The sequence below is a fragment of the Chiloscyllium plagiosum genome, chromosome 32 (assembly GCF_004010195.1).
Source record: "Chiloscyllium plagiosum isolate BGI_BamShark_2017 chromosome 32, ASM401019v2, whole genome shotgun sequence".
Lineage (NCBI taxonomy): Eukaryota > Metazoa > Chordata > Chondrichthyes > Orectolobiformes > Hemiscylliidae > Chiloscyllium > Chiloscyllium plagiosum.
In genome coordinates, this window is record NC_057741.1 from 35,927,240 (window position 1) to 35,955,174 (window position 27,935).

Here is a 27,935-nt window from a genome sequence, read left to right on the forward strand (position 1 = left end):
ATGTTCCCCCACCCTCTCCACCCATTCTCCTCCCCTGTCTACATTCCCCCACCCTCTCCACCCATTCCCCTTCCCTGTCTACATTCCCCCACCCTCTCCACCCATTCCCCTCCCCTGTCTATGTTCCCCCATCCTGCCTAAGTCCTTTTGGAGCTTATTACCATCTCCGATCATTGCTGTGTACATTTCTTTGGTTCATCACCTTCTCACAATTAGCAGCAAAACAAACAGATTGTTTGGTAACCAGTTGGATTTTTCTTGACCATCCAATGATTCACACAGTGCAGATGAGGCCCTTCAGTCCATCAGGTTTGTGATGACATATTTACACTTTCCATCACTTGGCCCACAGCCTTGAATATTTCAAGTGCTCTGCCATGTCCATCAATAAGACTTTTCTTTTACCAAGTTCAGTGTTTTAATAATTAAATGAAAACATTGAAAGATTTTTTCCCTCCTTGCTGTATGGTTTTCCTCCTGGGCACTGCCAGCAGATTAATCTTTCCGGAGTTTCCGGGACATACCTGGAGCATTGGCAGCCCTGGTAGTGCGGTGGTCCTGCTCGGTGTGGAACCCTGCAACGTTTGTTCCTTTAAGTACATAACGTAGCTAGGTTTTTCAGTGACGGGTTTGTACGTGAGCCAAGATCAAGGTACACACATTCCATAACATACTTGGAGCAGTTTGAGAAGCAGAGAGCAGTCTGAAAGGGAACATCGACTTCAGTGTAACAGGCTGCATCTGTGCCTCTGCTCCTACCTGTTCACCTTATTACTGAGTCCAGAAGAGTTCTGTTTCCACAACTCTGCAAAGTGGGAAAAGATTCCCCAACAATGATGCATGTGACGTATCGTGGTAGTTCACCTTTTTACTAGCATTTTAAAGTAAGTTTTTTTTTAATATGGTCATCCCTCTCCCTTTCACCCTCTCTCTCTCTCTCTCTCTTGCTCTTAGGTCTTCAGTGTTGAGGAGTTAGCAATCCAGCCGTGGCCTGATGGAAGTTATAAAGAATGTGAAATAGGAGAGAAGGAATTCCAGTCTTGCTGGAGGCTTAAATCCATCAGGGCTTGAGATGTGGTGGGGGTGGGGGGTGTCGGAGGGTCAAATAAAAGCAGCTCCTTATTGTGAATAGCAGAGTTTATTTGAGAGGTCAAATGCCAACATGTAACAAATCAGTACAGAGGCAAGGTCACAGGCAGTGAGATCCGCTAGGTGGGTTGGTAATAGGAATATACTGAGAGCAGAGAAACACAGCAGCGGCTGGAAGACTTCAGGAGCCAAGCACACTACCGTGTGATTAGTGCGACAAATTGTGCAAATGTAAGTGAAGCATTGACAACCGAGGCTGGAAAAGTTTCAGATGGAGACAGCGCTATCTCCTTTCAGAAGGTCAGTTTATCAGTAAATGGGGATAGGAGTGAGTGGGTAACAGCGAGATTGTGGGTGTGGAAGAGTTTTGGTAAAAGACAGATTACACTGTCTAAACTTTTCCCTGTAGAGCTGGAGTTACAGGGCCTGTGCTCAGCAAACTTCTGGCTTACGTCACAAACTTATGGTTTGTAAAACAAATATTCCATTCTTTCAGAATTAAAGATTCACTTATTTTTATTTTAGCCCTTTTTTACCTTGTAGATTGGAGATGTTCAGCTGCAGTGAGGGTCTGCATCATGGCCCTGTCTGTCCTTACCCTCAGACCCAGTTTGTCCCTGACCCCCTGTGGTATCCAACTGTGAGCTGTCCTTGATGTAGTTTCTCCCTCAAACACTGTCTGATATTCTCTGAATTTTCCCCATATGTTAGCTCTTGTCGTGTGTACCATGGAGACTGTTTTTTCGTTAAAAGTGATGTCTTGAAGTTTATTGACAATGTTAAGTATTTACATTGCCTGACGATCTCTTACATGTAGTCAGAGGTCTGTCCACCTTTATAATGGAACATCACATCTCAATGATATCACCTAACGGGTGGCACGGTGGCTCAGTGGCTAGCACTGCTGCCTCGCAGCGCCAGCGACCCAGGTTTGATACCCACCTCGAGCGACTGTCTGTGTGGAGTTTGCACATTCTCCCCGTGTCTGTGTGGGTTTCCTCCGGGTGCTCCGGTTTCCTCCCACAGTCCAAAGATGTGCAGATCAGGTCAATTGGCCATGCTAAATTGCCCATAGTGTTAAGTACATTAGTCAGGGTAAATGTAGGGTAGAGGAATTGGTCTGGGGGGGGTTACTCTTCGGAGGGTTGGTGTGGACTTGTTGGGCCAAAAGGAACCTAAACAAATCTCTCTTAAACGTAGATAGTAGGTGCTGTAATGGGTTATTCATCCCTTTCATCCTGCACCATCATTCCACCATTCACTATGATCGTGGCTGATCATGCAATTTCAGTACCCTATTCCCACTTTCTCTCCATGCCCCTCAATCCCTTTAGCCGCAAGAGCCATGTCCACCTCCCTCTTGAATATATTTAATGCACTGGTCCCAACAGCTTCCTGTGGGAGAGAATTCCACACGTTCACAACTCCCTGAGTGAAGAAATGTGTTCTCATCTCAGTCCTGAATGGCTTAACCCCTTATTCGTAGACTGTGACCCCTAGTTATGGACTTTCTCAACATTGTTCCTGCATCTAACCTGTCCAGTCCCATCAGGATTTTATATGTTTCTATGAGACTCCCCCCTCATCCTTCTAAGTTTCAAGGAATACAAACCCAGTTGATCCAGTCTTCCTTCATAGGTCAAGGTACATTGCCTGTTTGATTTGGGATTGATGTGATAATAAATATAATCTTTATGTGCTATACCCTACCATTAATCTGAACATAGAGAAGTCAAGCAGTTTCAATACTTCATAACCAATATAGATGTTACTACAGGCGGATACAGAGTGTTGCTTGTCTCCGCTCTATTTGCTCCCTGTCTGATGGTTAAGTCTACATTATGATTGCATTATCAGTAACATTACTGACCAATTTGCTTATTATTCACTCATGGGATGTTGGTGTTGCTGGCTCGGATAGCTTTAAATGCCTATCCCTCGTTTTCCACAGGAAGCTGGTGATGAGTTGCCTTTTTGAAGTGAGAATTGGTTTATGAACCACCTGATGTAGCTACACTCCCTGGAGCCCATGTCCCAGGAGGAATAGCTCCCATCTCGGGATTTCTAGTCCAGTGATGACATCCCAATGCCACTGCTTTCCCCAAAATATCTTACTTCACATCTCGTATTTCAGAAAGGACCCGAAATAATTCACGTACAATTAATGACTTTAAAATAAGAGTAGACAATTCAGTCTCATAAACCTGTCCTTCCATTCAGTGAGATATTGGCTCATTTGTGTCTTAATTCTATCTGCCCACTTTGGTTTTATAAACCTGTAAAGACTTACATAGGCGATTGAATGCTGCATAGGATGGGTTTGCACAATCTTAGTCCAGCTCCTGATGGACAGAAGGTTTAAATACCTGCTCGTCTTTTCTAAAGATCATGCTCTATGTATTTAAACAAGTTTGGGAAGTTTGACATCAGCAGACAAGGAGTAATTTTTCCAAATTATGTCACTTTTTCATTTCAGCCTTTGGGTTAGTGTTTGCAAGTTAAACCAAAACAAATTTCACCTTCACTCTAGCCACTGGAGTCACAAATATGAAACTAAAAGGGAATTATTGAAAAATTGCCAAAAGACGGTGTCCATGATTGGACTCAACCATCTTTCATTCATCCAGGACTGGCACTTGAAGGTGAATTGGAAAATACGGATTGTTCATTAGACTGCTGGAAACATACATGTTCCTTGTATTTTTACTGAAATGAAAATAAGGCTTGCATTTATATAGCATCATTTTGGGCCACAGTGCATTTCAAAATGCTTTACAATCAATTAAGCACCTTTGAATTTCTAAGTGTAATCTCTGAAGTAATGAGAGAAACACAGAAGCCAATTTTCATACAGCAAGTTCCTACAAATAGCAATATGTTAACGATCAGATATTCTGTTTTAGACGTTGATTGATGACGAAATATTCATGGAATCATAGAAACCTTACAGTGTGGAAGTAGGCCATTTGGCCCATTGAATTAACACTGACCCTCTGAAGAGCATCGCACCCAGTCCCAGCCCATCCCTGTAACACAACATTATCCATGGCTAACCCATCTAGCCTGCATATCCCTGGACATTATGTGCAATTTAGGCTCACCCAGACAGTCACTGAGGGTAGAATTAAATCTGGGTCCCTGGCACTGTGATGCAGCAATGCTAACCACTGAGTCACCATGCCACCATTTTCCAGGACATGAGAGATAACTCCTCTTCAGATGTTCAAATTGGTTTCCAGGGAATCGTTCACATCTGTCTAAGAATTGAGACAGCTAGGATCTTAATTTAACAAGTCACCCTGAGAGACAGAGCCTCCAACAGTGCTGCATTGCCTCAGCGTTGCATTAGAGTATCAGTCTAAATTTGTTGTGTCTTAGTCCTGGAAAAGTATTTAAATTCATAATCATCTGACTCAGACATGGGATTGTTACACACTGAATCCATGACTAACACTATGGGCATTTCACTGAAGCAAAAACTGCTCTATGTATTGTCCCTCATGCAATTCGCCCACAGAAAACTATTTCCTGCTGTCGAAGTACTTGGCATAAAAATACAATCCATGTGAACAGGAAATTGGAGAGTCTGGGAGTATCTTATTTTAAGATGCGTCAATATTGAAATCTATATCATGTTCATAGTTACCAGTGACAGGATCTAAGGAAAAGCCTAATGTAAGCACAAGTATTTGAAGAGACAGTGAACAATGTGAAAATCGTTAAGCAAGCAAAATAGACATGAATAAATAATTTAATTGGCACAGAACATCAGCATCCAATTTTTGAAGAGTTAAAAGATGGAAAAAGAAAAATAACTGGAAAGGAACATTTTTAAAAGGGCCGTTAAGATAAATTCTATTGTTCTTACTTCTTTGTGCCGAGTTGGGAATAAGGGGTAACAGATTAAAAATAAGCAGCCTGTCATTTAAGACAAGCTGAGGACTTCTTTCTTTTAGGTGGTCAAAATTCTTTGGGACTCTTATTCCCAGATTGCGGTGGAGATGCAGTCATTAAATACCTTTAACGCAGAGGTGGACAGGTTCTTCACTAATAAAGGAGCCAAAGGTTACCAGGGAATGTGGAGATACAGCTACAATTGGATCTGCCATGATCGTGCGGTGCACAGAGCAGGCTAGAGGGACTGAGTGGTGTGTGTTCATATACTCAAGAAGCACAGCAGGCCAGGCAGCATCCGAGGAGCAGAAAAATCGACATTTCGGGCAAAGAATCGACGATTTTCCTGCTCCTCGGATGCTGCCTGACCTGCTGTGCTTTTCCAGCACCACACTAATCTAAACTCTGGTTTCCAGCATCTGCAGTCCTCACTTTTGCCCTGTGTTCATATACTCACCAGGTGAGAGGCTGTACATCTTGGGAATTAGAGAATTGAGTGGCAAAAGATGGAAAATCAGGCAGAGAGCATTTTAAAGACCTTTTTCTTTATTTCCACTGTATGGATGATGCTGATTTTTGTTTTAATCATCCCGAACTAAGTCCATGAAACTATACAATATAGCAGCAAATTTGAGACCATTTGGACCATCGAGTCTGCTCTACCATGTGATCATGGCTGATATGTCTCTCAACCCCTCCCTGTAACCCTTGAACCCCTTACTATTCAAGAACCTGTCTATCTCTGTCTTAAAGACACAGAATGACTTGTCCTCCACAGCCCTCTGCGGCAATGAGTTCCACAGATTCCCCACCCTCTGGCTGAAGAAATTCCTCCCCATCTCAGTTCGAAAGGGTCGTCGCTTCACTCTGAGGCTGTGCCCTCGGGTTCTGGTCTGTCCTGCTGGTAGAAACATCTTCTCCATGTCCACTCTATGCAGGCCTCTCAGTTTCAATCAATTCCCCCCCATCCCCGGTCCTTCTCAACTCCACCAAGTATAGACTCAGAGTCCTCAAGCGCTCCTAATATGACAAGCCATTTATCCCCAGGATCATTCTTGTAAACATCCTCAGGACCCCCTTCAAGGCCAGACTGTCTTTCCTTAGCCCAGAAAAGCTGGCCTTGGAAAGACGATGCTTAGCTGCTTTCTTGAACCATTGCAGTCAATGGGATACGGGTGAATCCACAGTGCTGTTAGAGAGGGAGTGCAGGATTTTGATCCAATTACAGTGAAGGAATGGCGATTTATTTCTAAGTCAGGATGATTTATGGATGATTATAGTGATGGTATTCCCTTGCACTGCAATGGTTGAGATTGCACATTTGGAAAGTGCTGTTGAGAAAGGCTTGGCTGGTTTCTGCAGTGCATCTTACTGATGGTACACACTCTGCATTTTTGGTGGAAGGAGTGAATGATAAAGTTGGTGAATGGGGTGATAATCAAATGGGCTGTTGTGTTATAGATAGTGTTGAGTTTTTGGAATGCTTTGGAGCTCCACCAATCCAGGTGAATGCAGAGTATTCCATCATACCCTTGTGCCATCACATGTGCTTTGTCGTGGGCAGGCATTGGAGAGATGGGAAGTGATGGACTTCTTGCAGGATTCCTAGCCTCTAGCCAGTCCAATTCAGTTTCTGATCAATTATAACCCCCACGATATTGATGATAAAGGTACCAGTGATTGTAATGTTATTGAATAACAAATGGAGATGGTAGGATTCTGACTTGTTTGAGATGGTCATTGTATGATACATATGTGGCCCAAATGTTACTTAGCGCTTATCAGCAAAAGCCTGAATGTTGTCCAGGTTATACTTCACATGGACATGGAGTGCATCAGTATCTGAGAAGCTGTGAATCACCATTGTGCAATCATCAGCAAACATCCCTACTTCTGACCTTATGATCATTGATAAAGCAGCAGAGAATGGTTGGCCCTAGGACATTCCCCTGAAGAACTCCTGCGGAGATATCCTGGAGCTGAGATGATTGACTTTCAGGTTATGGCCTAGTGGTATTATCGCTGACTTATTAATCCAGAGACCCACATAATGTTCTGGAAATCCAGGTTCAAATCCCACCATGGCAGATGGTGGAATTTGAATTTAATAAAAATCTGGAGTCTCATGATGACCATTGTCGACTCCTGGAAAAGCCCATCTGGTTCACTAATATCCTTTAGGGAAGGAAATCTGTCACCCTTAACTGGTCTGGCTTACATGTGACCCAGATTCTTAGCAACACGTTTCACTCTTAAACTGCCCTGTGGGCAATTAGGAATGGGTAATAAATGCTGGCCTGGCCAGTGATGTCCTCAGCTCAGAAATGGATAAAAGAAAGGTATGACTCCAACCAATGGGGAGTTTTTTTTACCGATTCCCATTGACATCAGTTTTTCTCAAGGTCAAAAGTTGTATTGTTGTCAAGGGCAGTCACTCTCTCTTTGCCTCCTGAGTTCAGCCATCTTGTCCATTTTGAAATCAACACTGCAATTTGGTCAAGAGCTATGGGGATGCCTTGCTGTTACATACAGCAAACAACTTCAGAGGCGGAAACAGAAACCGCTGGAAAAGCTCAGCAAGTCTGGCAGCATCTGTGGAGAGAAATCAGAGTTAATGTTTGAGATCTGGTGACCCTTCCTCAGAACATTTCTGCTTTTGTTCCTGATTTACAGCGTCTGCTCTTCTTTTGGTTTTTAACTTCAGACGCAAAACTGAATTAAAATCATTTGAGTGAAAGTCCTGTATCCTTCCCCCACTCTTTTAAGTGACAGCAGCATAACTGAATATTTTAAATTGTGAAATATTGAAAGGAATGTTCATGGTGTAGTCAGAACCAGGTTATTTTATGATAGATTGATTTGAATCAGCATCAAGAAACAAAGCAACACAGCTAATCAATCTGGAATGCCAGTTGCTGTGATTTAATCGTCCCACTAATCTTATGTTTCCTCTGTTTACCAACCTCAAAATTGCTTTGCGTGACAGTTTTTCCAGATGACAAAGTCCCTTTAAATAACCAGCTGTGATGGAGGTAGATAATGGGACATTAAGCAGTCCCTAGAGATAGACAGTGGGACGTTTAACAGCCACGGAACAGATAATCAAGCAGTATGCAGGCCTTCCAGCAAATTATTGGGAAATTAAGTGTCCCTGAAATCGTCTGTCGTGACAGGTAAATCAAATTTTAGTTTTCTTAAACAGATTGAGATGTCCATTCACCCTGGGGCCGCCAATCCTCCAGGATTGCCCATGAGTCTCCATGTTATACAAAATTATCGCCAGGATACTGCCATGGAGGTTGCGCTGGATGGAAGTTGAAGCTCTGAAAAAATAAAATTTCAGTTTTCTTTGTTAGTTATAAAAGTATTTGGGGATGGCTAAATGACGGCTGTTTGGCAGTCAGGAATTGTAGGAATGTCAGTCTGTTTTCCAGTTGGCACAGGAGTATGGTGGCCTGTTGGGATGGATATGTCGGGAAACCAATGGTACTGTAGCAGGAATGCCACATCAGGACATCATGTGATGAAGTTTGATATATTGCCAGAGCCGGCAATCCTCATTCACCTCATTACATATACTACACTCCATGAAGAATTCTAGCTACAGTGTAAATATGTGGGATCAGTTAGCTCAGTGGCTAGTTTGCAAAACAGTGTGATGCCAATAGCGTGGGTTCAATTCCTGCACTAATCAAAGTTACCATGAAAGACTCTCCTTCTCAACCTCTCCCCTTGACTAAGGCACGGTGGTCCTCAGGCTAAACCACCACCTCTCTCCCTGATCAGACAGCTACCTTGTGGTCCTGTAAACTAGGAGAAAGTGAGGACTGCAGATGTTGGAGACTAGAGTTGAAAAATGTGATGCTGGAAAAACACAGCAGGCCAGGCAGCATCCAAGGAGCAGGAGAATCGATGTTTCGGGCATAAGCCCTTCTTCAGGAATGAGGTTGGTGTGTCAGGTGGGCTGAGATAAAAGGTAGGGGGCGGGGATTTGGGGGAGGGGCGCTGGGAATACGATAGGTGGAAGGAGGTGAGGGTGAGGGTGATAGGCCAGAGAGGGGGTGGGTGCGGAGAGGTCGGGAAGAAGATTGCAGGTCAAGAGGCAGACCCTGACCACACAACGCCTGGAGGAAGAGCGCCTCATCTTCCGCCTAGGAACCCTCCAACCACAAGGGATGAATGTAGATTTCTCCAGCTTCCTCATTTCCCCTCCCCCCACCTTATCTCAGTCCCAACCCCCGGATTCAGCACCGCCCACTTGACCTACAATCATCTTCCTGACCTCTCCGACCCACCCCCTCTCCGGCCTATCACCCTCACCCTCACCTCCTTCCACCCATCGTATTCCCAACGCCCCTTCCCCAAATCCCCACCCCCTACCTTTTATCTCAGCCTGGCACACCAGCCTCATTCCTGAAGAAGGGCTTAAGCCCGAAAAGTCGATTCTCCTGCTCCTCGAATGCTGCCTGGCCTGCTGTGTTTTTCCAGCATCACATTTTTCAACTCCTGTAAACTCGGCTGAATTTATGTATGTGTTTAAAATAGATCTGTGGAACTTCCTTCCTAACAATGCTCAAGGTGTACCTTTCCTCTCCATGTTTGTAAAGGCAGCTCATCAGCACCTTCTCAAAGATAGTAACAGCCACATCCCCTGATTGAATCCAAAGATGTACAGATCTGGCATGTTTCCTGGTTGCTAGTTAACTATCACTCAGCATCCCAGACTATCTGGGCACTATCACATTGCTGTTTTGTTGGGAGTTTGCTGGCCACAGATTAGCTGCTGCACATCCCATATTACAGCACTTCAAAACCACTTCATTGGGTAGAAAGCTCTTTGGGACGCCCAGGGCTTACGGAAGACACTGTTTAATGTGAGTCTTCTTATGGAAACAGAGTTGTGTAATGCCACTGCTCTGTAAACTGAGAGATTTGACCCAATTGCAAAATGTACCTGCATTGCCTCTCTCATGAATTGCAATCTTTGGCTATCTTCGATTAAATACGATAGGTGCTTTCTCACATAGATCTTTATCTCATTCCCTGTCAGAGAGGCACGATGATGTCCCAGTGACAGTGCATCTGTATAAAATCAGTATGACAAGTACCTCATAGGGCACTGTTACTACAGTTAATAACAACCAGAAGAAAATCCCAGTAAAATAATCTTTTTAATAAGCAACAGAAAATGGAACACCAGGTAAGTTGGATGTTTTAATTTGAAATGATAGGTGGTGGTTAACAGATTGAAAAGTAATTTTGAAAGGGACTTAGAAACATTCTGTACTTGAAACATAACATTTGCAGGGCTATAAAGTGAGTGAGATTAATTAGATAACCCATTCAAAAGAGTAGCAGTCTGTTGATGTACCGAATGCCCTCAATCTGTGCCTATTTATTTCATAGTTAAAAATCACACACCAGGTTATAGTCCAACAGGTTTATTGTATTATTACCTGATGTTGTGTGATTTTTAACTTTGTCCACCCGAGTCCAACACCGGCACCTCCAAATCATATCTTTTTCTTGAAATCAGAATATTTGTATTGCACTTCCATGCTCTTTGATGCCCGATATGGGAGAAAGCCTCAAATCTACTGGTGGGCACCCAGTTCTCTTTCTGAAGGGTTACCCAAGACATGGACAAGGATTGCAGCTGGAATAACCTCCATCAAAATCATCTGCGACCATTTACAACAAGCTAAAGCAGTTATCAGTGGCTAACTCAAGAACAACCCCATGACCTGCAGGTTTTCCACAAGGTAGCTCTCCCACCTTTCCAGGCACAATAAGGAATGGGCTCCATATCCCATGGAAACATTTGTAAAAACCTAATTTCTTGAAAGCGAGACTTATACTCTTTGACAAACAGTAGAGTGTTGAGAGTGTACTGATCTTGATGTACCCGGTCTTTTACAGTGGTCCAAGAGTATGCCATTACACTGATAGAGTTCACAATAAACAGCATGTAAATAAAAAGGTATTTATTTTTTCTTCTCTCCAGTCAGTTTGCACACTATCTGGCTGAGAGGACAGGATAAGCATTATTGATAGCACTCAAACAGCTATGGAATGGAATTGTCACAATTATTTTTATTTTTTCTGATTGCCTGCCAAGTTGTGCATTAGTTATAATATATTCTCATTTCAGAATTGCAACTGAGTTTACAGCATGGAGCAGGCCTTTCGGTCTGATCATTCTATCCCACAGTTGATGCTCTCCACCCCTTACATCCCTCTCCATCTCACTCTATCCGCATCATCTGCCCCTCCTCTCTCCATGACCTGGCTTTGCTTCAAATGAGACCACTGAGAGTAAGACAGTATCTAAAACAAATTTAGACTAAAAAGAAAATTTGATGTAAAATCAATCTAAAGGAAGGGTTGCATTTAGATAGCACTAGCCAGACTTTAGGATACCCCAAAGAATGTGTATGTGGGTCTAGCCTGAAGACCCAGTTGTAAGTATTGTGGACTAATGGTGTTAGAATCATTGAATCCCGACAGTGTGGGAGTAGGGAATTCAGCCCAACGAGTCTATGCTGACCCTCTGAAGGCCATCCCACCCAGACCCAACTCATCCCTGTAACCCTGCATTTCCCATGGCTAACCCACCTAGTCTGCACACTATGGGCAATTTAACATAGCCAATCCACTCTAACCTGCGCACCTTTGCACTGTGGGAGGAAACCAGAGCACTTGGAGGAAACCTGCACAGACATGGGAAGAACATGCAAACTTCATACAGACAGATACCTGAGGGTAGGATTGAACCTGGGTCCGTGGTGCTGTGAGGCAGCAGTGTTGATCATTGAGCCACTCTGTTGACTCTGTACCCTGCCATAGTTATGACAGGGGTTAGTCAACAGACTCACGGTTAGATCAGCTCTTTGTTACGATCAGGTGAAGAGAGGAATTTGGCTCCTCTTTTCTTGACGTATCATTGGTTGATTCCAACCAATCAAGGCTAGGTGATGACCTAGTGGTATTATCGCTGGACTGCTAATCGAGAGTCCCAGATAATGATGTGGGACCTGGGGTTCAATTCAGTGAAAAAAACCCATCTGGGATGAAAGTTTAATGAAGACTATTGCTGATTGTGAAGAAAAACCCATCTTGCCGTTGAGGGAAGGAGAGTGCTAACCTTACCTATTCTAGTCGAAATGTAACTCCTGACCCATAACAATATGGTTGACTCTCAACTGCCCTCTGGGCATACAATAAATGCTGATGTTGAATGAATAAATTTTAAAAATTATATTTTTATTTCTTTTTTAGCGCACAGCTCTTACATGTCAACTAAAATGTGAATACTTTGATCAAACTGAAGGAGTCAAATTACAACAATTCTTTGAGTTAAAGAACAGAACTTTTATTGCTTATAACCCTGAAAAGGTAATAAAAATGAAGCATCAAAGCACACACACACAGGCGCATAATAAATTTAAAAAGAAATTGGTCTGATATGGAAAGGCAGAATTGGCTGCACAGTTGATTTTAACATATAGTCCTTTGAGGTGTTAGATTTTAAAATTGAGGTCAGTTAGTTAATTGTTAATTGTGTCCTGTGTTGAAGATTGTACAATTTGAGTTTTCGGTGAATGGTTGTTGGCCTAAGTTGCTTTTTCACCAGGTACAGACTTTGAGGTTGAGAGATACAGGGAGAGAGAAACACTTGACTTCTTTAGTTTTAATTCATATATATTTTTTCTCTCTTTGCTCTGCTGAGCAAGTTACTGAAATATGGATCTTTTGAATATTCCTGTGTGTGCCTCCTATTCTTTCCAAGCTGATTACTCAAGAGCAACCTTTCATCTCCCAATTTGTGAATGTATCGTGCAAGTGTGAATTAAAAAAAGAGTGGCAGATATCTTGAATCTGACTTAGTTGTCTGTTTTCACTGTCTTTGGATGAAACAGTGATTTCAATGCGGACGGTTTTTGTATTTCTTACACTGTGCATCAATCTGTGGTCAGATAATTACAGGAATTATTTCATATTAATATTTGTCCTTTTTTAAAAAATAACTTCAGTCCAAGAATGCGACAGGCATTAAAGACCAGATGATGGAAGCTGCATATCGATCATTGGGATTTTTTTTTCAAATAACATGATATCTTTCAGTGCGAGCAGAGCACAGGGGGTGAGGGATGCTGCAGTGAAGCAATGTGCTAGCACAGGGTGATGAGCAAGGAGAAAAAACGTGCACTCAAAATTCAGAATGGCAATCAGTGACGGTGATTTTAAAAAGGCACTGATATCCAGAAGTACCTCCTCTATCGTGTTGAGGTGTCAGAGTTCCGAGAGGCATGGACAGGGTAGAGAGGGAGAAACATTACTCAACTCGAGGGATCAAGAACGAAGGGTTCTTGTTTTAAGGTGCAGGTTGAAGAATGCGTTTAACGCAAGGAGCAGGAGGTTTCTCGGTGATCTGAGAAAGAAATCAGCTGGAGGGCTGTGGGTATCTGGAACTCACTGCTTAAAATATCTGGCAAAAGCAGAATTACTCAAGTGTTTTAAGACCTTGTTAGATGGACACTTGAACCACCATGGCAGGCAAGACTATGGGTTATGTACTGGAGAATGGGATTAGAATGGATGGACATTGGATGACCAGTGCAGACATGATGGGCTGAGGAGCTTCCTTGCAGGCTGTAAAACTCAGTGACTCTAGTGTGGTCACCCACTCCGACAAGCTGAGATCCAAAGAGGAACCCAACACTTTTGCTGGGATTTTGCCACTGAAAGAGCACGCATACATCCTCCAGTAGGCATCTCTGATTATAGCAATGTTTGGGTTCAGCAGAGCACTTTTGGCTGCATTCTGTTACTCTGTCGTGTTATAGTGGATTCTCTGACATTATGAATGACGTGTATGGGCTATGTCTTATTGAGATAAGCTCAAAGGGACTGACTGAGCTCTCTCTTCTATTAATATGGTAGTAAAGGGTGCAGAAAAGGTTTCCAAGGAAGTTGCTGGAGGGTTTGAGCTATAGAGAGAGGCTGAACCACCCTGCCCCCACCACCTCCAACCCCTTTATCTGCAGCTCCCCCTACACCCCCCAATCCTGAAGAAGGTTTATACCCTAAATGTTGACTTCTCCACCTCCTGATGCTGCCTGGCTTGCTGTGTTCTTCCAACCTCCTGCCTAGCTATTTTGCCTGGAGCATCAGAGGTTGAGGGGTGATCTTATAGAAGTTTATGAAATAAAGAGGGACATGGATAGGGTGAATTTACAAGGTCTTTTCTCCAGGGTAGGACAATCCAAAACTGGGGGGTCCAGGTTTAAGATGAGAGTGGGAAGGTCTGGAAAGGCCTAAGGGACAGTGTTTTCACACAGAGGATGGTGTGTGTATGGAATGAGTTGCCAGAGGAAATGGTGGAGGCTGGTACAATTATAGCATTTAAAAGGCATCTGGCTGGGTATATGAATCAGAAGGGTTTAGAGGGATATGCACCAAGTGCTGGTAGATGGGACTAAATTAGGTGAGGATATCTGGTCGGAACAATTGGACTGAAGGGTCTGTTTCCGTCCTGTGCAGCTCTATGACTCTTCGACTCTAAGTAGTCGATCCTGCCCACCATGAGGAAGCCTCGCTAATTTCACATTTCATACTGTCTGGTTTGTTTTAGATTTTGCTTTTAAAATCTGTTTCACTTGAGATCGTTAAGGTCTAAGTGATGGTGAGTTTGTGCTTAGAAGCTAATAATTTCAATCAGCCTAAAATTTCAATCAACTGTAATTTATACTCTCTTGCAACATAAGATCCAAAGGTTTTCCTCCCCTGATTGCTGACATTAAAATAAGGTAAATGATGATTACATCATCTCACATCTGGATGGGGATAGCTTGCAGGCAACTTGGGCCATCTTCAGTCCAAACTGTGAAACATTGCAGAACCTTTACAAGTGTGAGACACAACAGATGACATTCACAGCTCATTGCTTATGCAGGCACTGAGTTTTAGGTGTATGAGCAAGAAGGGCAAGATTTGATCGACTTGTCATTGTTTTCAACTAAGTCCAGAATCATTAGGAACAGGAATAGACCATTTGGCCCCTTGGGCCTGCTTTACCATTCAATAGGATCGTGGCTGATCTGCCATTTCTCACATCCACTTTCCTGCCCTTTCCCCAGAATGCTTGATTTCCCAACTGATCGCTAATCTCAGCCTTAAATATACACAAGGACTCTCTGTGACAAGGAATTCCAAGAACTCAACCTTCTGAGAGAAGAATATTTCCTTATCTCAATCTGAAATTGGTGTCTCTTTATTCTGAGACGATGGCTTCTGGTCCTAGACTCTCTCAAAGGGGAAAAATCCTCTCAGCATTCGGCCAGTTAAGCCCCTTCAGAATCTGATATGTTTCAATGAGATCATCTCTCATTCTTCTAAACTCCGATGAGTGGAGTCCTTACCTGAGTCAAGATTAGAGTAGTGCTGGAAAAGCACAGCAGGCCAGGCAGCATCTGAGGAGCAGGAAAATCGACGTTTCAGGCAAGACTGCAAAAAGCCCTTCATCAGGAAAGAGTCCTTACCTGATTAGCCTTTGGTCATAATACAATCACTTCATTCCAGGGATCATCCTAGTGAAACTTCTCTGATGAAATAATTTTGTTTCCTTCAATACGGTGACTAAAACTGCTACCCAATCAGTTTTCTCCCCCTCTGGGTCCATGATTACTTCTGAGAGTCTATTTCCCTCCCCACCATGTTGTTCCACTCAAGTCACTCTTCTTGATCTTTAAGGAATACAATGAGAGTCACTAGCTTACATAATCATGCCATTTGTCTCCTTGCCCAATGTTGCACTTCTTTGGTTTCCAACAACAACCACTAACCTTGACCAGTTTTCATTAGGAACTCCAATTGGAAGGTGTATAATCTACAATAACCAACTCATCTCCGTAAGTGAGAGAGTAGCTAATAATTGTGATTATTTTCAATTCCACTTCTATGAGATTACGTGAGATTACATTCCCTACAGTGTGGAAACAGACCCTTCAGTCCAACAAATCCACACCGACCCTCCGAAGAGTAACCCACCCAGACCCATTTCCCTCTGCCTAATGCACCTAACACTACGGGCAATTTAGCATGGCCAATCCACCTGACCTGCACATCTTTGGACTGTGGGAGGAAACTGGAGCACCCAGAGGAAATCCACACAGACACGGGGAGAATGTGCAAACTCCACACAGACAGTCACCGAGGCTGGAATTGAACTTGGGACCCTGGTGCTGTGAGGCACCATGCCTCCCGTAAATGTTCAGGACATTTTCTACAATGACATTACTGTATAAGAGGCATCAGTGAGACTGGCCTTGGTACTGCCTGCCAGATCTCATGAACAAATGAAAGAAATGCAAATTGTTGCTATTGCTGCCATTGTACCTCTGTGTCTTCCTCCAGACTTACAACCATCCCACACCCCGTTCAACATCTTAAAGAACAGCTTAAAGTGGGGTGAGGCTGGGCAGTATTGAGAGAAGCAACGTGGTTTAAGGAGGAACTTCAGATCCAAGACCTCTGAGTGCATGGCGATAAATGACTGGGCAATTCAAATGCTCAAGAAGTTGGAATTGGAGGAGTGCAGAAGTTTCAGAGAGATGCAGCTGTAGAAGGGGTTGCAGAGAAAGTGGGGAGTAAGGCCATTAGTTTGCAAGTTACCACGTCTAGTTTTCTCACTGAGGAATGATGTATGTGGCTGCTGCAGTTGAGAAAGGTAGGGAGAGAAATTTACTTGTCTTACCTGCAGGAATCTTTTCTACAGGGGACTGTACACGCCTCTCTCCTATTTATTTAAAGTTTGCACTTTCAGCTGGGCTGTATTTTCTCTGCACTCTGTCACTCATTTGCTTTTCCCCAAGCCATGTTTGTTTTAACTATCCTTTGTGCGGCAACTGGAGAATTGTTTCAACAATTTGCCTAAGCTGCCGCTGTTCTGGTAAAGAAAGGCAGTGTGAATCCAAGGAGAGAAGCCGGGCTGTGGGGCATGTGTTAAAACACAAAAAAACAAGAGGATTTAACATGATTATGGATGGACTGTTACTTCTGTTTATTTTTTAATGCAAAAAAAATGCAACCACAGGTGTAGGAATTTAAACTTTGAAGGGGATTTTGTCACAATGGGTAGAAGGGACGATTTTCATATCTAACTGCTATTAATGACAAGTGTTTTGAAAGAGAAGAAAGACAATTGAATTTTGAGGGACCGTGGCCAGTTTTTTTAGACGTTATTAAGTCTGCCTCAGACTGAAAGCCGCCCCCTTCTCTCTCTCTCTTTCTCTTCCCCCTGAGTTTAATGGCAGGCTTTGGCAGGCAACCTACTGTGAAGCTGATTGATGCCCTGAACATCTGAGGGGCTTTTTGTGTTCAGCTGCTCACTATGAGGGGCCTTAATGTGTGAATACTTAAATAAGGTCAGACCTTATCACATGTAATCCGTGCCTGAGAGCAAATCAGCACTGACAAGCAGCCCTGCATAGCAAGCAGCACCAGTGAGAAAGAACATCATTTGTACCAGTGTTCCAGGCAAGTCACAGAATTTCTGTCTTCCTCCTCTTTCCTTTCGTCCTTTAACTCTCTCTCTCCCCCATTCCATCTCTCCTTCTCTCTTCTTCTATACCACCCGTCTCATTTTCTGTTTCTCTCGTGTCTCACTTTCTCTCATTCCTTTCCCTCCCTTTACCCTCTTTTCTTTCCCTCCCCCACCACCCCTCTCCTCTCCTTTCTCCCCTGTTTTCCCCAAATCCTCTATGCCCCCATTACCCCTTCGTCTATCCTCCCACGCTATATTCCCCTCCACCGTTTCTTTGCGCTCCCTCCCACTTTACTCCACCTTTTATTTGTCTTGACATCAACTTGGCGGCATTTGGAAAGCAGAAGGAAAAGCTGATGGGCTAATCAACATGCAGGGATTGTTTTGTTTATAACAAAGTGATAGAGTTTTTCAGTGGGAGGTTCACTCAGATTCATCTTGGACGATGAAACCATGGTTGACCTGGACTTTTGTAGCAGAACAGGAATGAAGTAGGAATGTCACTGCTTTTTAAAAAGCTTCAAGGCACCTCATTAAATTGGATTCAGGTAAAGCCTCTCTCTGCCTCACAGGTCAATTCATGAAATGCCACTGAGGGGGGTGGGGGGGGGGTGACTTGGTTTCATCTAAGAACGGTGCAGTCCACATTCCTGTCAGCGTAATCCATTCCTGTGTCAGATCCTAGGTGCTCTTTCTCTTGTCCTCACCCTGAAGTGTCCAACTGAGTTCTAACTGGTGACAGAGCCAGTTTATAACAGCGCTGTCTTTCACATTCCCACCACAGGCCTGTCACAGAGCTGGAGGAGCTGCCTTAACCGAACTGAGCTACAACACTGAAACGGGCTAAAGGAAGGCAGGAGGAAATCATTACCCAGCGTCTCCGTGCTCAAAGGTGATGGTTTGGCTCGCTAATCCAAGTTGGCAGATTCCCGTTTCCTTGCTCGTGCTGTTATCCCTACAGATTGAAGGTAAGCCGATACAACAGTCAGACTTCAGTCGTGAAGCTAAGGCTTTTAGTTTCCAGGCTGTTTGCTGTTTGTTCATGCTGAGATTTCCATAACAATGTCCACATTTTCCTGACATAGGAAAGCTACCCTCAATTTTATCAGGGACATTTCATTTTTGATGGTTTGCAGGTTAATTTGATCAATCTTAAGGAAGTAATTTCCATCCGACGCAGCACAGTTCACTCTTTCCAGACTGGGGTTTTTACACTTCTCCAGCACACCTGCTGAACAAAGCACTTAAAAGGCAATGCTTTGATAAATCTCACAAACGATTATTCATTTGATTTCTGTTTCTGGATATCCTTTCCATTTTCCTTTGGAATAGACATTGTATGTGGTTGCATTGAAGTTGTAATGAAGAATTGATGTGCATGCAAAAGCAGAAACCCATGTTGTTCACAGTCTCTCCTTTTAATCATCTTCTTCCTCCTCAGCAGGAGAGTTTGTGTTTGTAAAAAGGTGCAACAAAACCTGGCACTAGTCTTAAAATATTACCTGGGCACAGTGAAGGGAGCTTCAGTGTCTAGTAAAAGTGATTTGTGAGGCTTGTGTTGTATTGCTATCTGAAATGTTAAAGTCTCTAGTTCCATTGAATAGTGACTGATGCAATTTGACTCATTGTATTGTTTTTCTATTTCTGTCTAAAATTGCAGCGCATCTTGCTCTGCGTCACACTCATGTGCCTTGCTGAGTGATATGCTGTAGACTTTGCAATATCATAACAGTCACTGTGATAGTGAAAGCAAGTGATTAGGCTGCGAAAATTTTGGAAAGGGTCTTTTGTCGATTGCAATCCAGGTTTTTGGCTGAATTCTGTGCTGTTTTCATTTTGCAATGTGCAGAACGTACGATGGTAATAAATATGTACACCAATGGCAACATCTGTGTATGATGATAGCAATAATTTGAGTTGATAGTCCATGTTGTATCTGTTGAAATAAAAATCTATAGGGAGAGGTTGAATAGGCTGGGGCCGTTTTCCCTGGAGTGTCAGAGGCTGAGCGGTGACTTTATAGAGGTTTGTAAAATCATGAGGGGCATGGACAAAGATTTTTCCCTGGGGTGGGGGAGTCAAGAACTAGAGGGCATAGGTTTAGGATGAGAGGGAAAGATATAAAAGAGACCTAAGGGGCAACTTTTTCACGCAGAGGGTGGTATGTGTGTGGAGTGCGTTGCCAGAGGAAGTGGTGGAGGCTGGTACAATTACAACATTTAAAAGACATTTGGCTGGGTATATGAATAGGAAGGGTTTGGAGGGATATGGGCCGGGTGCTGACAGGTGGGACTAGATTGGGTTGGGATATCTGGTCAGCATGGACGGGTTGGACTGAAGGGTCTGTTTCCGTGCTGTACAACTTATGACTCTATGACTCTTTAAACAGTACTCCCAGACTGTGAGACAGAGCATCCATGTATTCACATGCTGAGCAAAATGACACTTCACACTGTGAGTGCCTGACCTCAGGGAGACTTGCTTACGAGGAAAAGTGGATTCCTGGTGGAATGGTAAGGAAGAAACAATTCCGGACGGGAGGAAAAGGTTTCACAGACCCTCAGCAAGAGGAAGTTGCTCCACTTAAGCTCTTCCTTCAGTTGCTAACAGTGCTTATTTTCCATAGCAACTTGCTCCCGGGTTTGAATTAGACTGTATTCTCTGTCACAAGATCAGTCTTAAAAAGGGAGTAGAGAGGGAGGAGATGCTCAAATGATATGGAACCCCACATGTCACTTTTTAACCTTGTAGTGAAATAGTTTCTGTGGATCTGTTTCTAAAGCTAGGAAAACATTTTAATAAGTTGTATACATTCTAAAATCCATTTTTATAAAGAATCAAAATGACCAATTTTGAATTCAGCATTTCCTTTAGTGAGATTTTTCAGTGAATTTGAACAGCATATACAACCCCCTTCTGACTAATGTTAAAATGGTGTTGTCCATAAAGGAATGTTTCAGTGTGAGAGACAGATCACCAACTGAAGGTTGTGGGTGGGGATTCTGTGCAATGTTTCACACAGATGTGGAGAAAGAGGGGAAAGTAAAGAATGTGTGAATTCTTCTTGTGACCTTGTCTGAGTTGTCTCGAGTTTTCAGCTTTCTGAATTCTTAAAGGGGCAGCACATTGTTAGAATCACAGATGGGCCAACTCAATCTTGTCTGTCTGCATTTTAAAAAAAAAGTTTTGATTGACAATAAAAAGTATCCAAATTTTACTTCACGCCTTCCTTCATGCCTTCATTACCTGTAAACCTGACTATTGATGTGCATTCCTGATCGGACTTCCATGCTGTTTAAACTTGAGGTCCAAATTTCGACTGTCCCTATCCTAATTCATTGCAATTCTCTTTCCCTCATCACCCCTGTGCTTGCTGGCCTACACTGGCTCAACTGATTTCAAAATTCTCATCTTTGTTTTCACCACCCTCACGTTCTTCATCTCCTTATCTTGTAATCTCCTCTGGCCCAGAAACCTCCCAACATCTTCCATTCTGGCGTCAATTATTGTTGTGCCACTGAAGGTCACTGTGTATTCAATTACTTAAGCCCAAAGCCTGAGATGCTTTCTCTGCATCTCTCCACCTCTCTTCTCCTCTGAATTGAATTGAATTTATTGTCATGTGTACCATGAAAATCTTTGTCTTGCGAGCAGATCACAGAGTTAAGTCACATAGATAAGTAAATAATAGGTAAACCATAGCAAAAACAAAAACACAGATACAGGCCAATGTTAAGAGTTTGAGAGGCCATTCAGTATTCTTTAAGACACTCTTCAAAGCCCACCTCTTTGACCCAGCTTTTCACCATCTGTACTAACATCATCCTGTGCAGCTCCATGTTATGGTACTCCTGGGAAGTGCCGGGAAATGTTTTATTACATTAATTTAAGACTGAGATGAGAAGGAATTTCTCCTCTGAGGGTTGCAAGTCTTTGGAACTCCTTGCCGCTGTGGGGGCAGTCTGTGTGTGTGTACTTAAGGCTGGGATAGACTCTTGATCAGTCAAGGGTTACAGGGAAAGGGCAGGAAAGTGAACGTGAGGAATGTCAGATGAGCGTGGATGAAGTGTGGAGCTAGAAAAAGCACAGCAGGTCAAGCAGCATCAGAGGAGAAGCTAAGTCAATGTTTCAGGTCGGAATCTTTCTCCAGGACTTTCATCCTTGCTGCTTGACCTGCTGTGCTTTTTTCAAGCTCCTCTCGACCCTCCAGCATCTGCAGTTTTCACTATCCCCAACATCAGATCAGCCACGTTCCTATTGAATGGTGGAGCAGGACTGAGGGGCCAAATGGCCTACTCTGGTTCCAGTTTCATATGGTGAAATATGCGAAATGAATACAAGGTGTTATTGTGGATGCATTTTTTGCAAGCTTTTTTTTCATTATTGTGTAGTTAGAATTCTCACTGTTTGTAGAGATTAGACGTTAATTCAGTACAAAAACAGATTAGGCGGTATTAGAGTGACAGTGAAGCTTGGCATTGTGCTATGAGTTAAAAGGTTGGCTGTATGGCAAAAAGATAGTGGCACCTCTGACAGCCATACAGTAAACCCTGCCCTTGGCAGTGTCTGATGAATACAGTTGCAATTCACTGCACTCTTTGCTAATTACCTACAACACTGTGCTTATGTGCAGCCCACCTTTTGCAACATGCACAATGTTTCGTCTCAGGCTTTAGATTAGATTAGATTCCCTACAGTGTGAAAACAGGCCCTGCGGCCCAACCAGTCCACACTGACCCGCTGAAGAGTAACCCATCCAGATCCATTTCCCTCTGACTAATGTACCTAACACTATGGGCAATTTAGCACGGCCAATTCACCAGACTTGCACATCTTTGGACTGTGGGAGGAAACCGGGGCACCCACAGGAAACCCACGCAGACATGGGGAGAATGTGCAAACTCCACACAGACAGTCGCCCGAGGCTGGGATCAAACCTGGGACCCTGGTGCTGAGAGACAGCAGTGCTAAACACTGAATTTGAACAAGCATGAGGCTGGAAAATTTGTGTCCCTTTTAAATGTCAGGTATAGACAGGATGGATCGAGTGAATCCTTAGAAGAGTATAAAGAAAGGAGGAGTATACTTAAGAGGGAAATCAGGAGGGCAAAACGGGGACATGAGATAGCTTTGGCAATAGAATTAAGGAGAATCCAAAGGGTTTTTGCAAATATATTAAGGACAAAAGGGTAACTAGAGAGAGAATAGGGCCCCTCAAAGATCAGCAAGGCGGCCTTTGTGTGGAGCCACAGAAAATGGGGGAGATACTAAATGAATATTTTGCATTAGTATTTACTGTGAAAAAGGATATGGAAGATATAGACTGTAGGGAAATAGATGGTGACATCTAGCAAAATGTCCAGATTACAGAGGAGGAAGCGCTGGATGTCTTGAAACGGTTAAAAGTAGATAAATCCCCAGAATCTGGTCAGGTGTACCCGAGAACTCTGTGAGAAGCTAGAGAAGTAGTTGCTGGGCCTCTTGCTGAGATATTTGTATCATCGATAGTCACAGGTGAGGTGCCAGAAGACTGGAGGTTAGCAAATGTGATGCCACAGTTTAAGAAGGGCGGTAAAGACAAGCCAGGAAACTATAGACCGGTGAGCCTGACCTCGGTGGTGGGCAAGTTGTTGGAGGGAATCCTGAAGGACAGGATGCACATGTATTTGGAAAGGCAAGGACTGATTCGGGATAGTCAACATGGCTTTGTGCGTGGGAAATCATGTCTCACAAACTTGATTGAGTTTTTAGAGGAAGTAACAAAGAGGATTGATGAGGGCAGAGTGATAGATGTGACCTATATGGACTTCAGTAAGGCGTTCGACAAGGTTCCCCATGGGAGACTCAAGGTTAGATTTCATGGAATACAGGGAGAACTAGCCATTTGGGTACAGAATTAGCTCAAAGGTAGAAGACAGAGGATGGTAGTGGAGGGTTGTTTTTCAGACTGGAGGCCTGTGACCAGTGGAGTGCCACAAGGATCGGTGCTGGGCCCTCTACTTTTTGTCATTTACATAAATGATTTGGATGCGAGCATAAGAGGTACAGTTAGGAGAAAGTGAGGTCTGCAGATGCTGGAGATCAGAGCTGGAAATGTGTTGCTGGAAAAGCGCAGCAGGTCAGGCAGCATCCAGGGAACAGGAGAATCGATGTTTCGGGCATAAGCCCTTCTTCAGGAGACATTAGGGGCAACATTTTCACGCAGAGGGTGATACTTGTATGGAATGAGCTGCTAGAGGATGTGGTGGAGGCTGGTAAAATTGCAACATTTAAGAGGCATTTGGATGGGTATATGAACCTGCTGCGCTTTTCCAGCAACACATTTCCAGCTAAGAGGTACAGTTAGTAAGTTGCAGATGACACCAAAATTGGAGGTGTAGTGGACAGCGAAGAAGGTTACCTCGTTGGACTGAAGGGTCTGTTTCCATGCTGTACATCTCTGTGACTCTATGACTCTAAATCATCTTAAGGGGATAAGCAATGCCACTGGAGGTTTTGACATTGAGGTAGCATGTATAAATTCACGGGACAGTTGGTTCCAATATAATATGCTAGTTCTGTTACTCGCGATCCCGTGTCATAAGAAAATCCCCCAATAGCAGCACCATTTAAATCAATGGGACACATCACAGCCAATGCAGGGAAGGAAAGTTTGCACTCTATAAAGATTGGTCTAAATTCTTCAATCGCTTTGCAGCCAATTCAAGTTGAATAAACGCACGTTATTGTAGAACTGGCTGTGGTTGATGTTGAATTTAGATTAGCCATGATCCTGTTCAAAGACGGGGCAGTCTCGATGGGCCGAATAGCCCGCTCCTGCTCTTAATTTTGATGCTCACGTGAAATTCTCCTGTGAAGTGCCTCAGGATCTTTCTCACCACATCGGCCCTATAAAAATGCAAGTTATTTGTTGTTGTTGAAGTGGACATGTTACTTTCTCTTTTAATAAAAATCTTTGAAAAGGGTGGAATGGACTGCAAAACTTTAATGGGGAGTTTACTTCAGTTACGAGAGTTGTTGCAGATATCAGTAACTGTTGTTACCTTTGGATACCAGCCCAAATGTCTGACTTTGTCTCCCACTTATAAATGGCCTTGCAGCTGTTAAAGAGCGCAAGAAGTGGAGCTGCTCTTTATTTGACCCTGCATCAAGATGTTCCTTTAAACTGCGTTTCTGTGATGCTGCTAATTGAGTTCTCAACTGGAGTTACAGCTCGTGACCAGCCTCTGGACCAGAAGGTCGTGAGCTCAAGCTGGGGCACAGGCAGCTGTCTCTCCCAGGACAGCGCTGAGGGAGCACTGCACTGTCAGAGGCACAGTCTTTCCTGAGTGCGATAGCAAGTAGCTGGGAGTCTGAAAGATGAGTAGACTGCACTGAAAGTGTTGGGCACTTCAACCCCTCTGAATTTAAATAAAATTGATAAATATCCAACTCACTCTGAATTCACTTGAAACTGACATATACGCATTAGATTTTACAAAGCAATGAAAGGCCATCTGATTTTTCACTCTCGCAGATACTGCTTGGCCTCTGAAGCATTGTCTTCGAGAGTGAGTTCCAAGAGTTTTCGTTTGGAATTTGACAAGTTCTTAATGGGAAATGGCACAGCAAATACAGACTTACAAGTGCACTGTGAAAGGGGAGGACAGGTTAGTACAGTTGGCCAGAGCTATGTGCTTAATAAACAATGAGAATGAGGGCTCCGTCCTCATTCCAGATGTGGCTACACTTGGGATTTGAGGATTTTCCTTGTCCATAGGTGATATTATGAGCTGGGAATGTGAGCCAAGGTTAGCAACCCTTGGACAATGGGGATGCTAGAGACAGAGAGAGGGGGAAGGAGAAGGGAGGACAGGTCTGTCATGGGCTAGACACTGGGAGCGATCAAATGAATAATGGGGTCCATAGATGGCAGATAGATGGGTGACAGTGAGGGGGACTGGGAGGAAGCAGCCAGTGCAGGGACCCCCTGCGGCCGTTCCCCTCAAGAACAAGTATACCGTTTTGGATACTTGTGGGGCGGGGACTTACCAGAGGTAAGCAATGGGGTTCAGGCCTCTGGCACGGAGCCTGTCCCCATTACTCAGAAGGGAAGGGTGAAGAAGAGCAGAGCAATAGTAATTGGCGACTCGCTAGTTCGGGGCACAGATAGGAGGTTTTGTGGGAAAGAGAGAGACTCACGTTTGGTATGTTGACCCCCAGGTGCAAGGGTACATGATGTCTCTGATCGTGTTTTCCGGGTCCTGGAGGGGGAGGGGGAGCAACCCGAAGTCGTGGTCCACATTGGCACCAACGACATAGGTAGGAGGAGCGCCGAGGATGTTAGACAGGCTTTCAGGAAGCTAGGTTGGAAGCTCAGAGTTAGAACGAACACAGTTGTTGTCTCTGGTTTGTTACCCGTGCCACGTGATAGAGATTCGAGGAATAGGGAGAGAGAACAATTAAATGCGTGGCTTCAGGGATGGTGCAGGAGGGAGGGGTTCCAGTTTTTGGATAACTGGGGTTCTTTCTGGGGACGGTGGGACCTCTATAAACAGGATGGTCTACACCTGAACCTGAGGGGAACCAGTATCCTTGGGGGGAGGTTTGCTAGTGCTCTTGGGCGGGGTTTAAACTAACTCTGCAGGGGCATGGGAACCCAGACTGTAGCTTTAGGGTGCAGGACCTGGAGTGTAGGGAGGTTAGGAACATGGCACCAATTTCCAAGGAGGGTGTCTGTAAACAGGAAAGTGGCTTGAAGTGTGTATACTTCAATGCAAGAAGTATACGAAATAAGGTAGGTGAACTTGCAGCGTGGGTTGGTACCTGGGACTTCGATGTTGTGGCTATTACGGAGACATGGCTAGAACAGGGACAGGATTGGCTGGTGCAGGTTCCAGGATTTAAATGTTTGAGTAGGGGCAGAGGGGGGGGTAAAAGAGGGGGAGGTGTGGCATTGCTTGTCAAAGATAATATTACAGTGGTGGAAAGGACGATGGATGAGGACTTGCCATCTGAGGTAGTTTGGGCTGAGGTTAGGAATAGGAAAGGTGAGGTCACCCTGTCAGGAGTTTTTTACAGGCCTCCTAATAGTCCTAGAAACGTAGAAGAAAGGATAGGGAAGGTGATTCAGGAGATGAGTGACAGTAATAGGGTGGTTGTTATGGGGGACTTTAACTTTCCTGATATTAATTGGGAAAGCTATAGCTCAAGTTCGTTAGATGGGTCAGTGTTTGTTCAATGTGTACAGGAGAGTTTCCTGACACAATATGTAGACAGGCCAACAAGAGGTGAGGCCATACTGGATTTGGTTCTGGGTAACGAACCAGGCCAGGTGTTAGAATTAAAGGTAGGTGAGCACTTTGGGGATAGTGACCATAATTCGGTGATTTTTACACTCGTGATGGAGAGGGATAAGTGAGGACGACAGGGCAAGAGTTATAGCTGGGGTCAGGGAAATTATGATGCGGTGAGGCATGACTTAGGATGTGTGGCTTGGAAAAGTAGACTCCAAGGCAAGAGTGTAAATGATATGTGGAGCTTGTTCAAGGAGCAACTATGGAGTGTCCTTGATAACTATATACCTGTCAGGCAGGGAGGAAAGGGTCGTGCGAGGGAGCCGTGGTTTAATAAGGAATTGGAATCCCTTGTTAAATGGAAGAGGGCGGCCTATCTCAAGATGAGACGTGAAGGTTCAATTGGGGCGATTGAGAGTTATAGGGTAGCCAGGAAGGACCTGAAGAGAGAGCTAAAAGCAGCAAGGAGGGGACACGAAAGGTCCTTAGTAGATAGGATTAGGGAAAACCCTAAGGCTTTCTATAGGTATGTCAGGAATAAAACAATGAGGGTAGGAATAGGTCCAGTCAAGGATAGTAGGGGGAAGTTGCGTGTGGAGGCAGAAGAGATTGCGGAGACACTGAATGAATACTTTTCTTCAGTATTCACTCAGGAACAGGGCATTGTTGTCGATGAGAATACTGAGGCACAAATAAGTAGAATGGATGGCTTTGAGGTATGTACAGAAAAGGTGTTGGAAATCCTGGAAAAGGTGAAAATAGATAAGTCCCCTGGGCCTGATGGCATTTATCCTAGGATTCTCTGGGAAGCAAGGGAGGAGATTGCAGAGCCATTGGCCTTGATTTTTATGTCCTCTTTGTCTACAGGAGTAGTCCCAGAAGACTGGAGGATAGCAAATGTGGTCCCCTTGTTCAAAAAGGGGAGTAGGGATAACCATAGTAACTATAGGCCGGTGAGTCTCACTTCTGTTGTGGGCAAAGTCTTAGAGAGAATTGTAAGGGATAGGATTTATGAACATCTGGATAGGAATAATGTGATCAAGGATAGTCAGCATGGTTTTGTGAAGGGCAAGTCGTGCCTCACAAACCTTATTGAATTCTTTGAAAAGGTGACGAAGGAGGATGATGAGGGG

The 27,935-nt window shown here is 43.9% G+C and overlaps 1 protein-coding gene across 4 annotated transcripts in view; it reads left to right on the forward strand.

Annotated features, from left to right (window-relative positions):
* Nucleotides 1-27,935, forward strand: part of bmpr1ba (bone morphogenetic protein receptor, type IBa) — a 486,264-nt gene that overhangs the window by 337,258 nt on the left and 121,071 nt on the right. For 3 of the 4 annotated variants that reach the window (XM_043674433.1, XM_043674434.1, XM_043674432.1), the window contains one exon: nt 18,312-18,495. In XM_043674433.1, coding sequence (XP_043530368.1) covers nt 18,423-18,495 — 73 coding nt within the window. In that variant the 5' untranslated portion in view covers nt 18,312-18,422. Of the gene's footprint in view, nt 1-17,762; nt 18,076-18,311; nt 18,496-27,935 lie in introns of those variants that run through there. The other variant, XM_043674435.1, reaches the window with a different exon arrangement.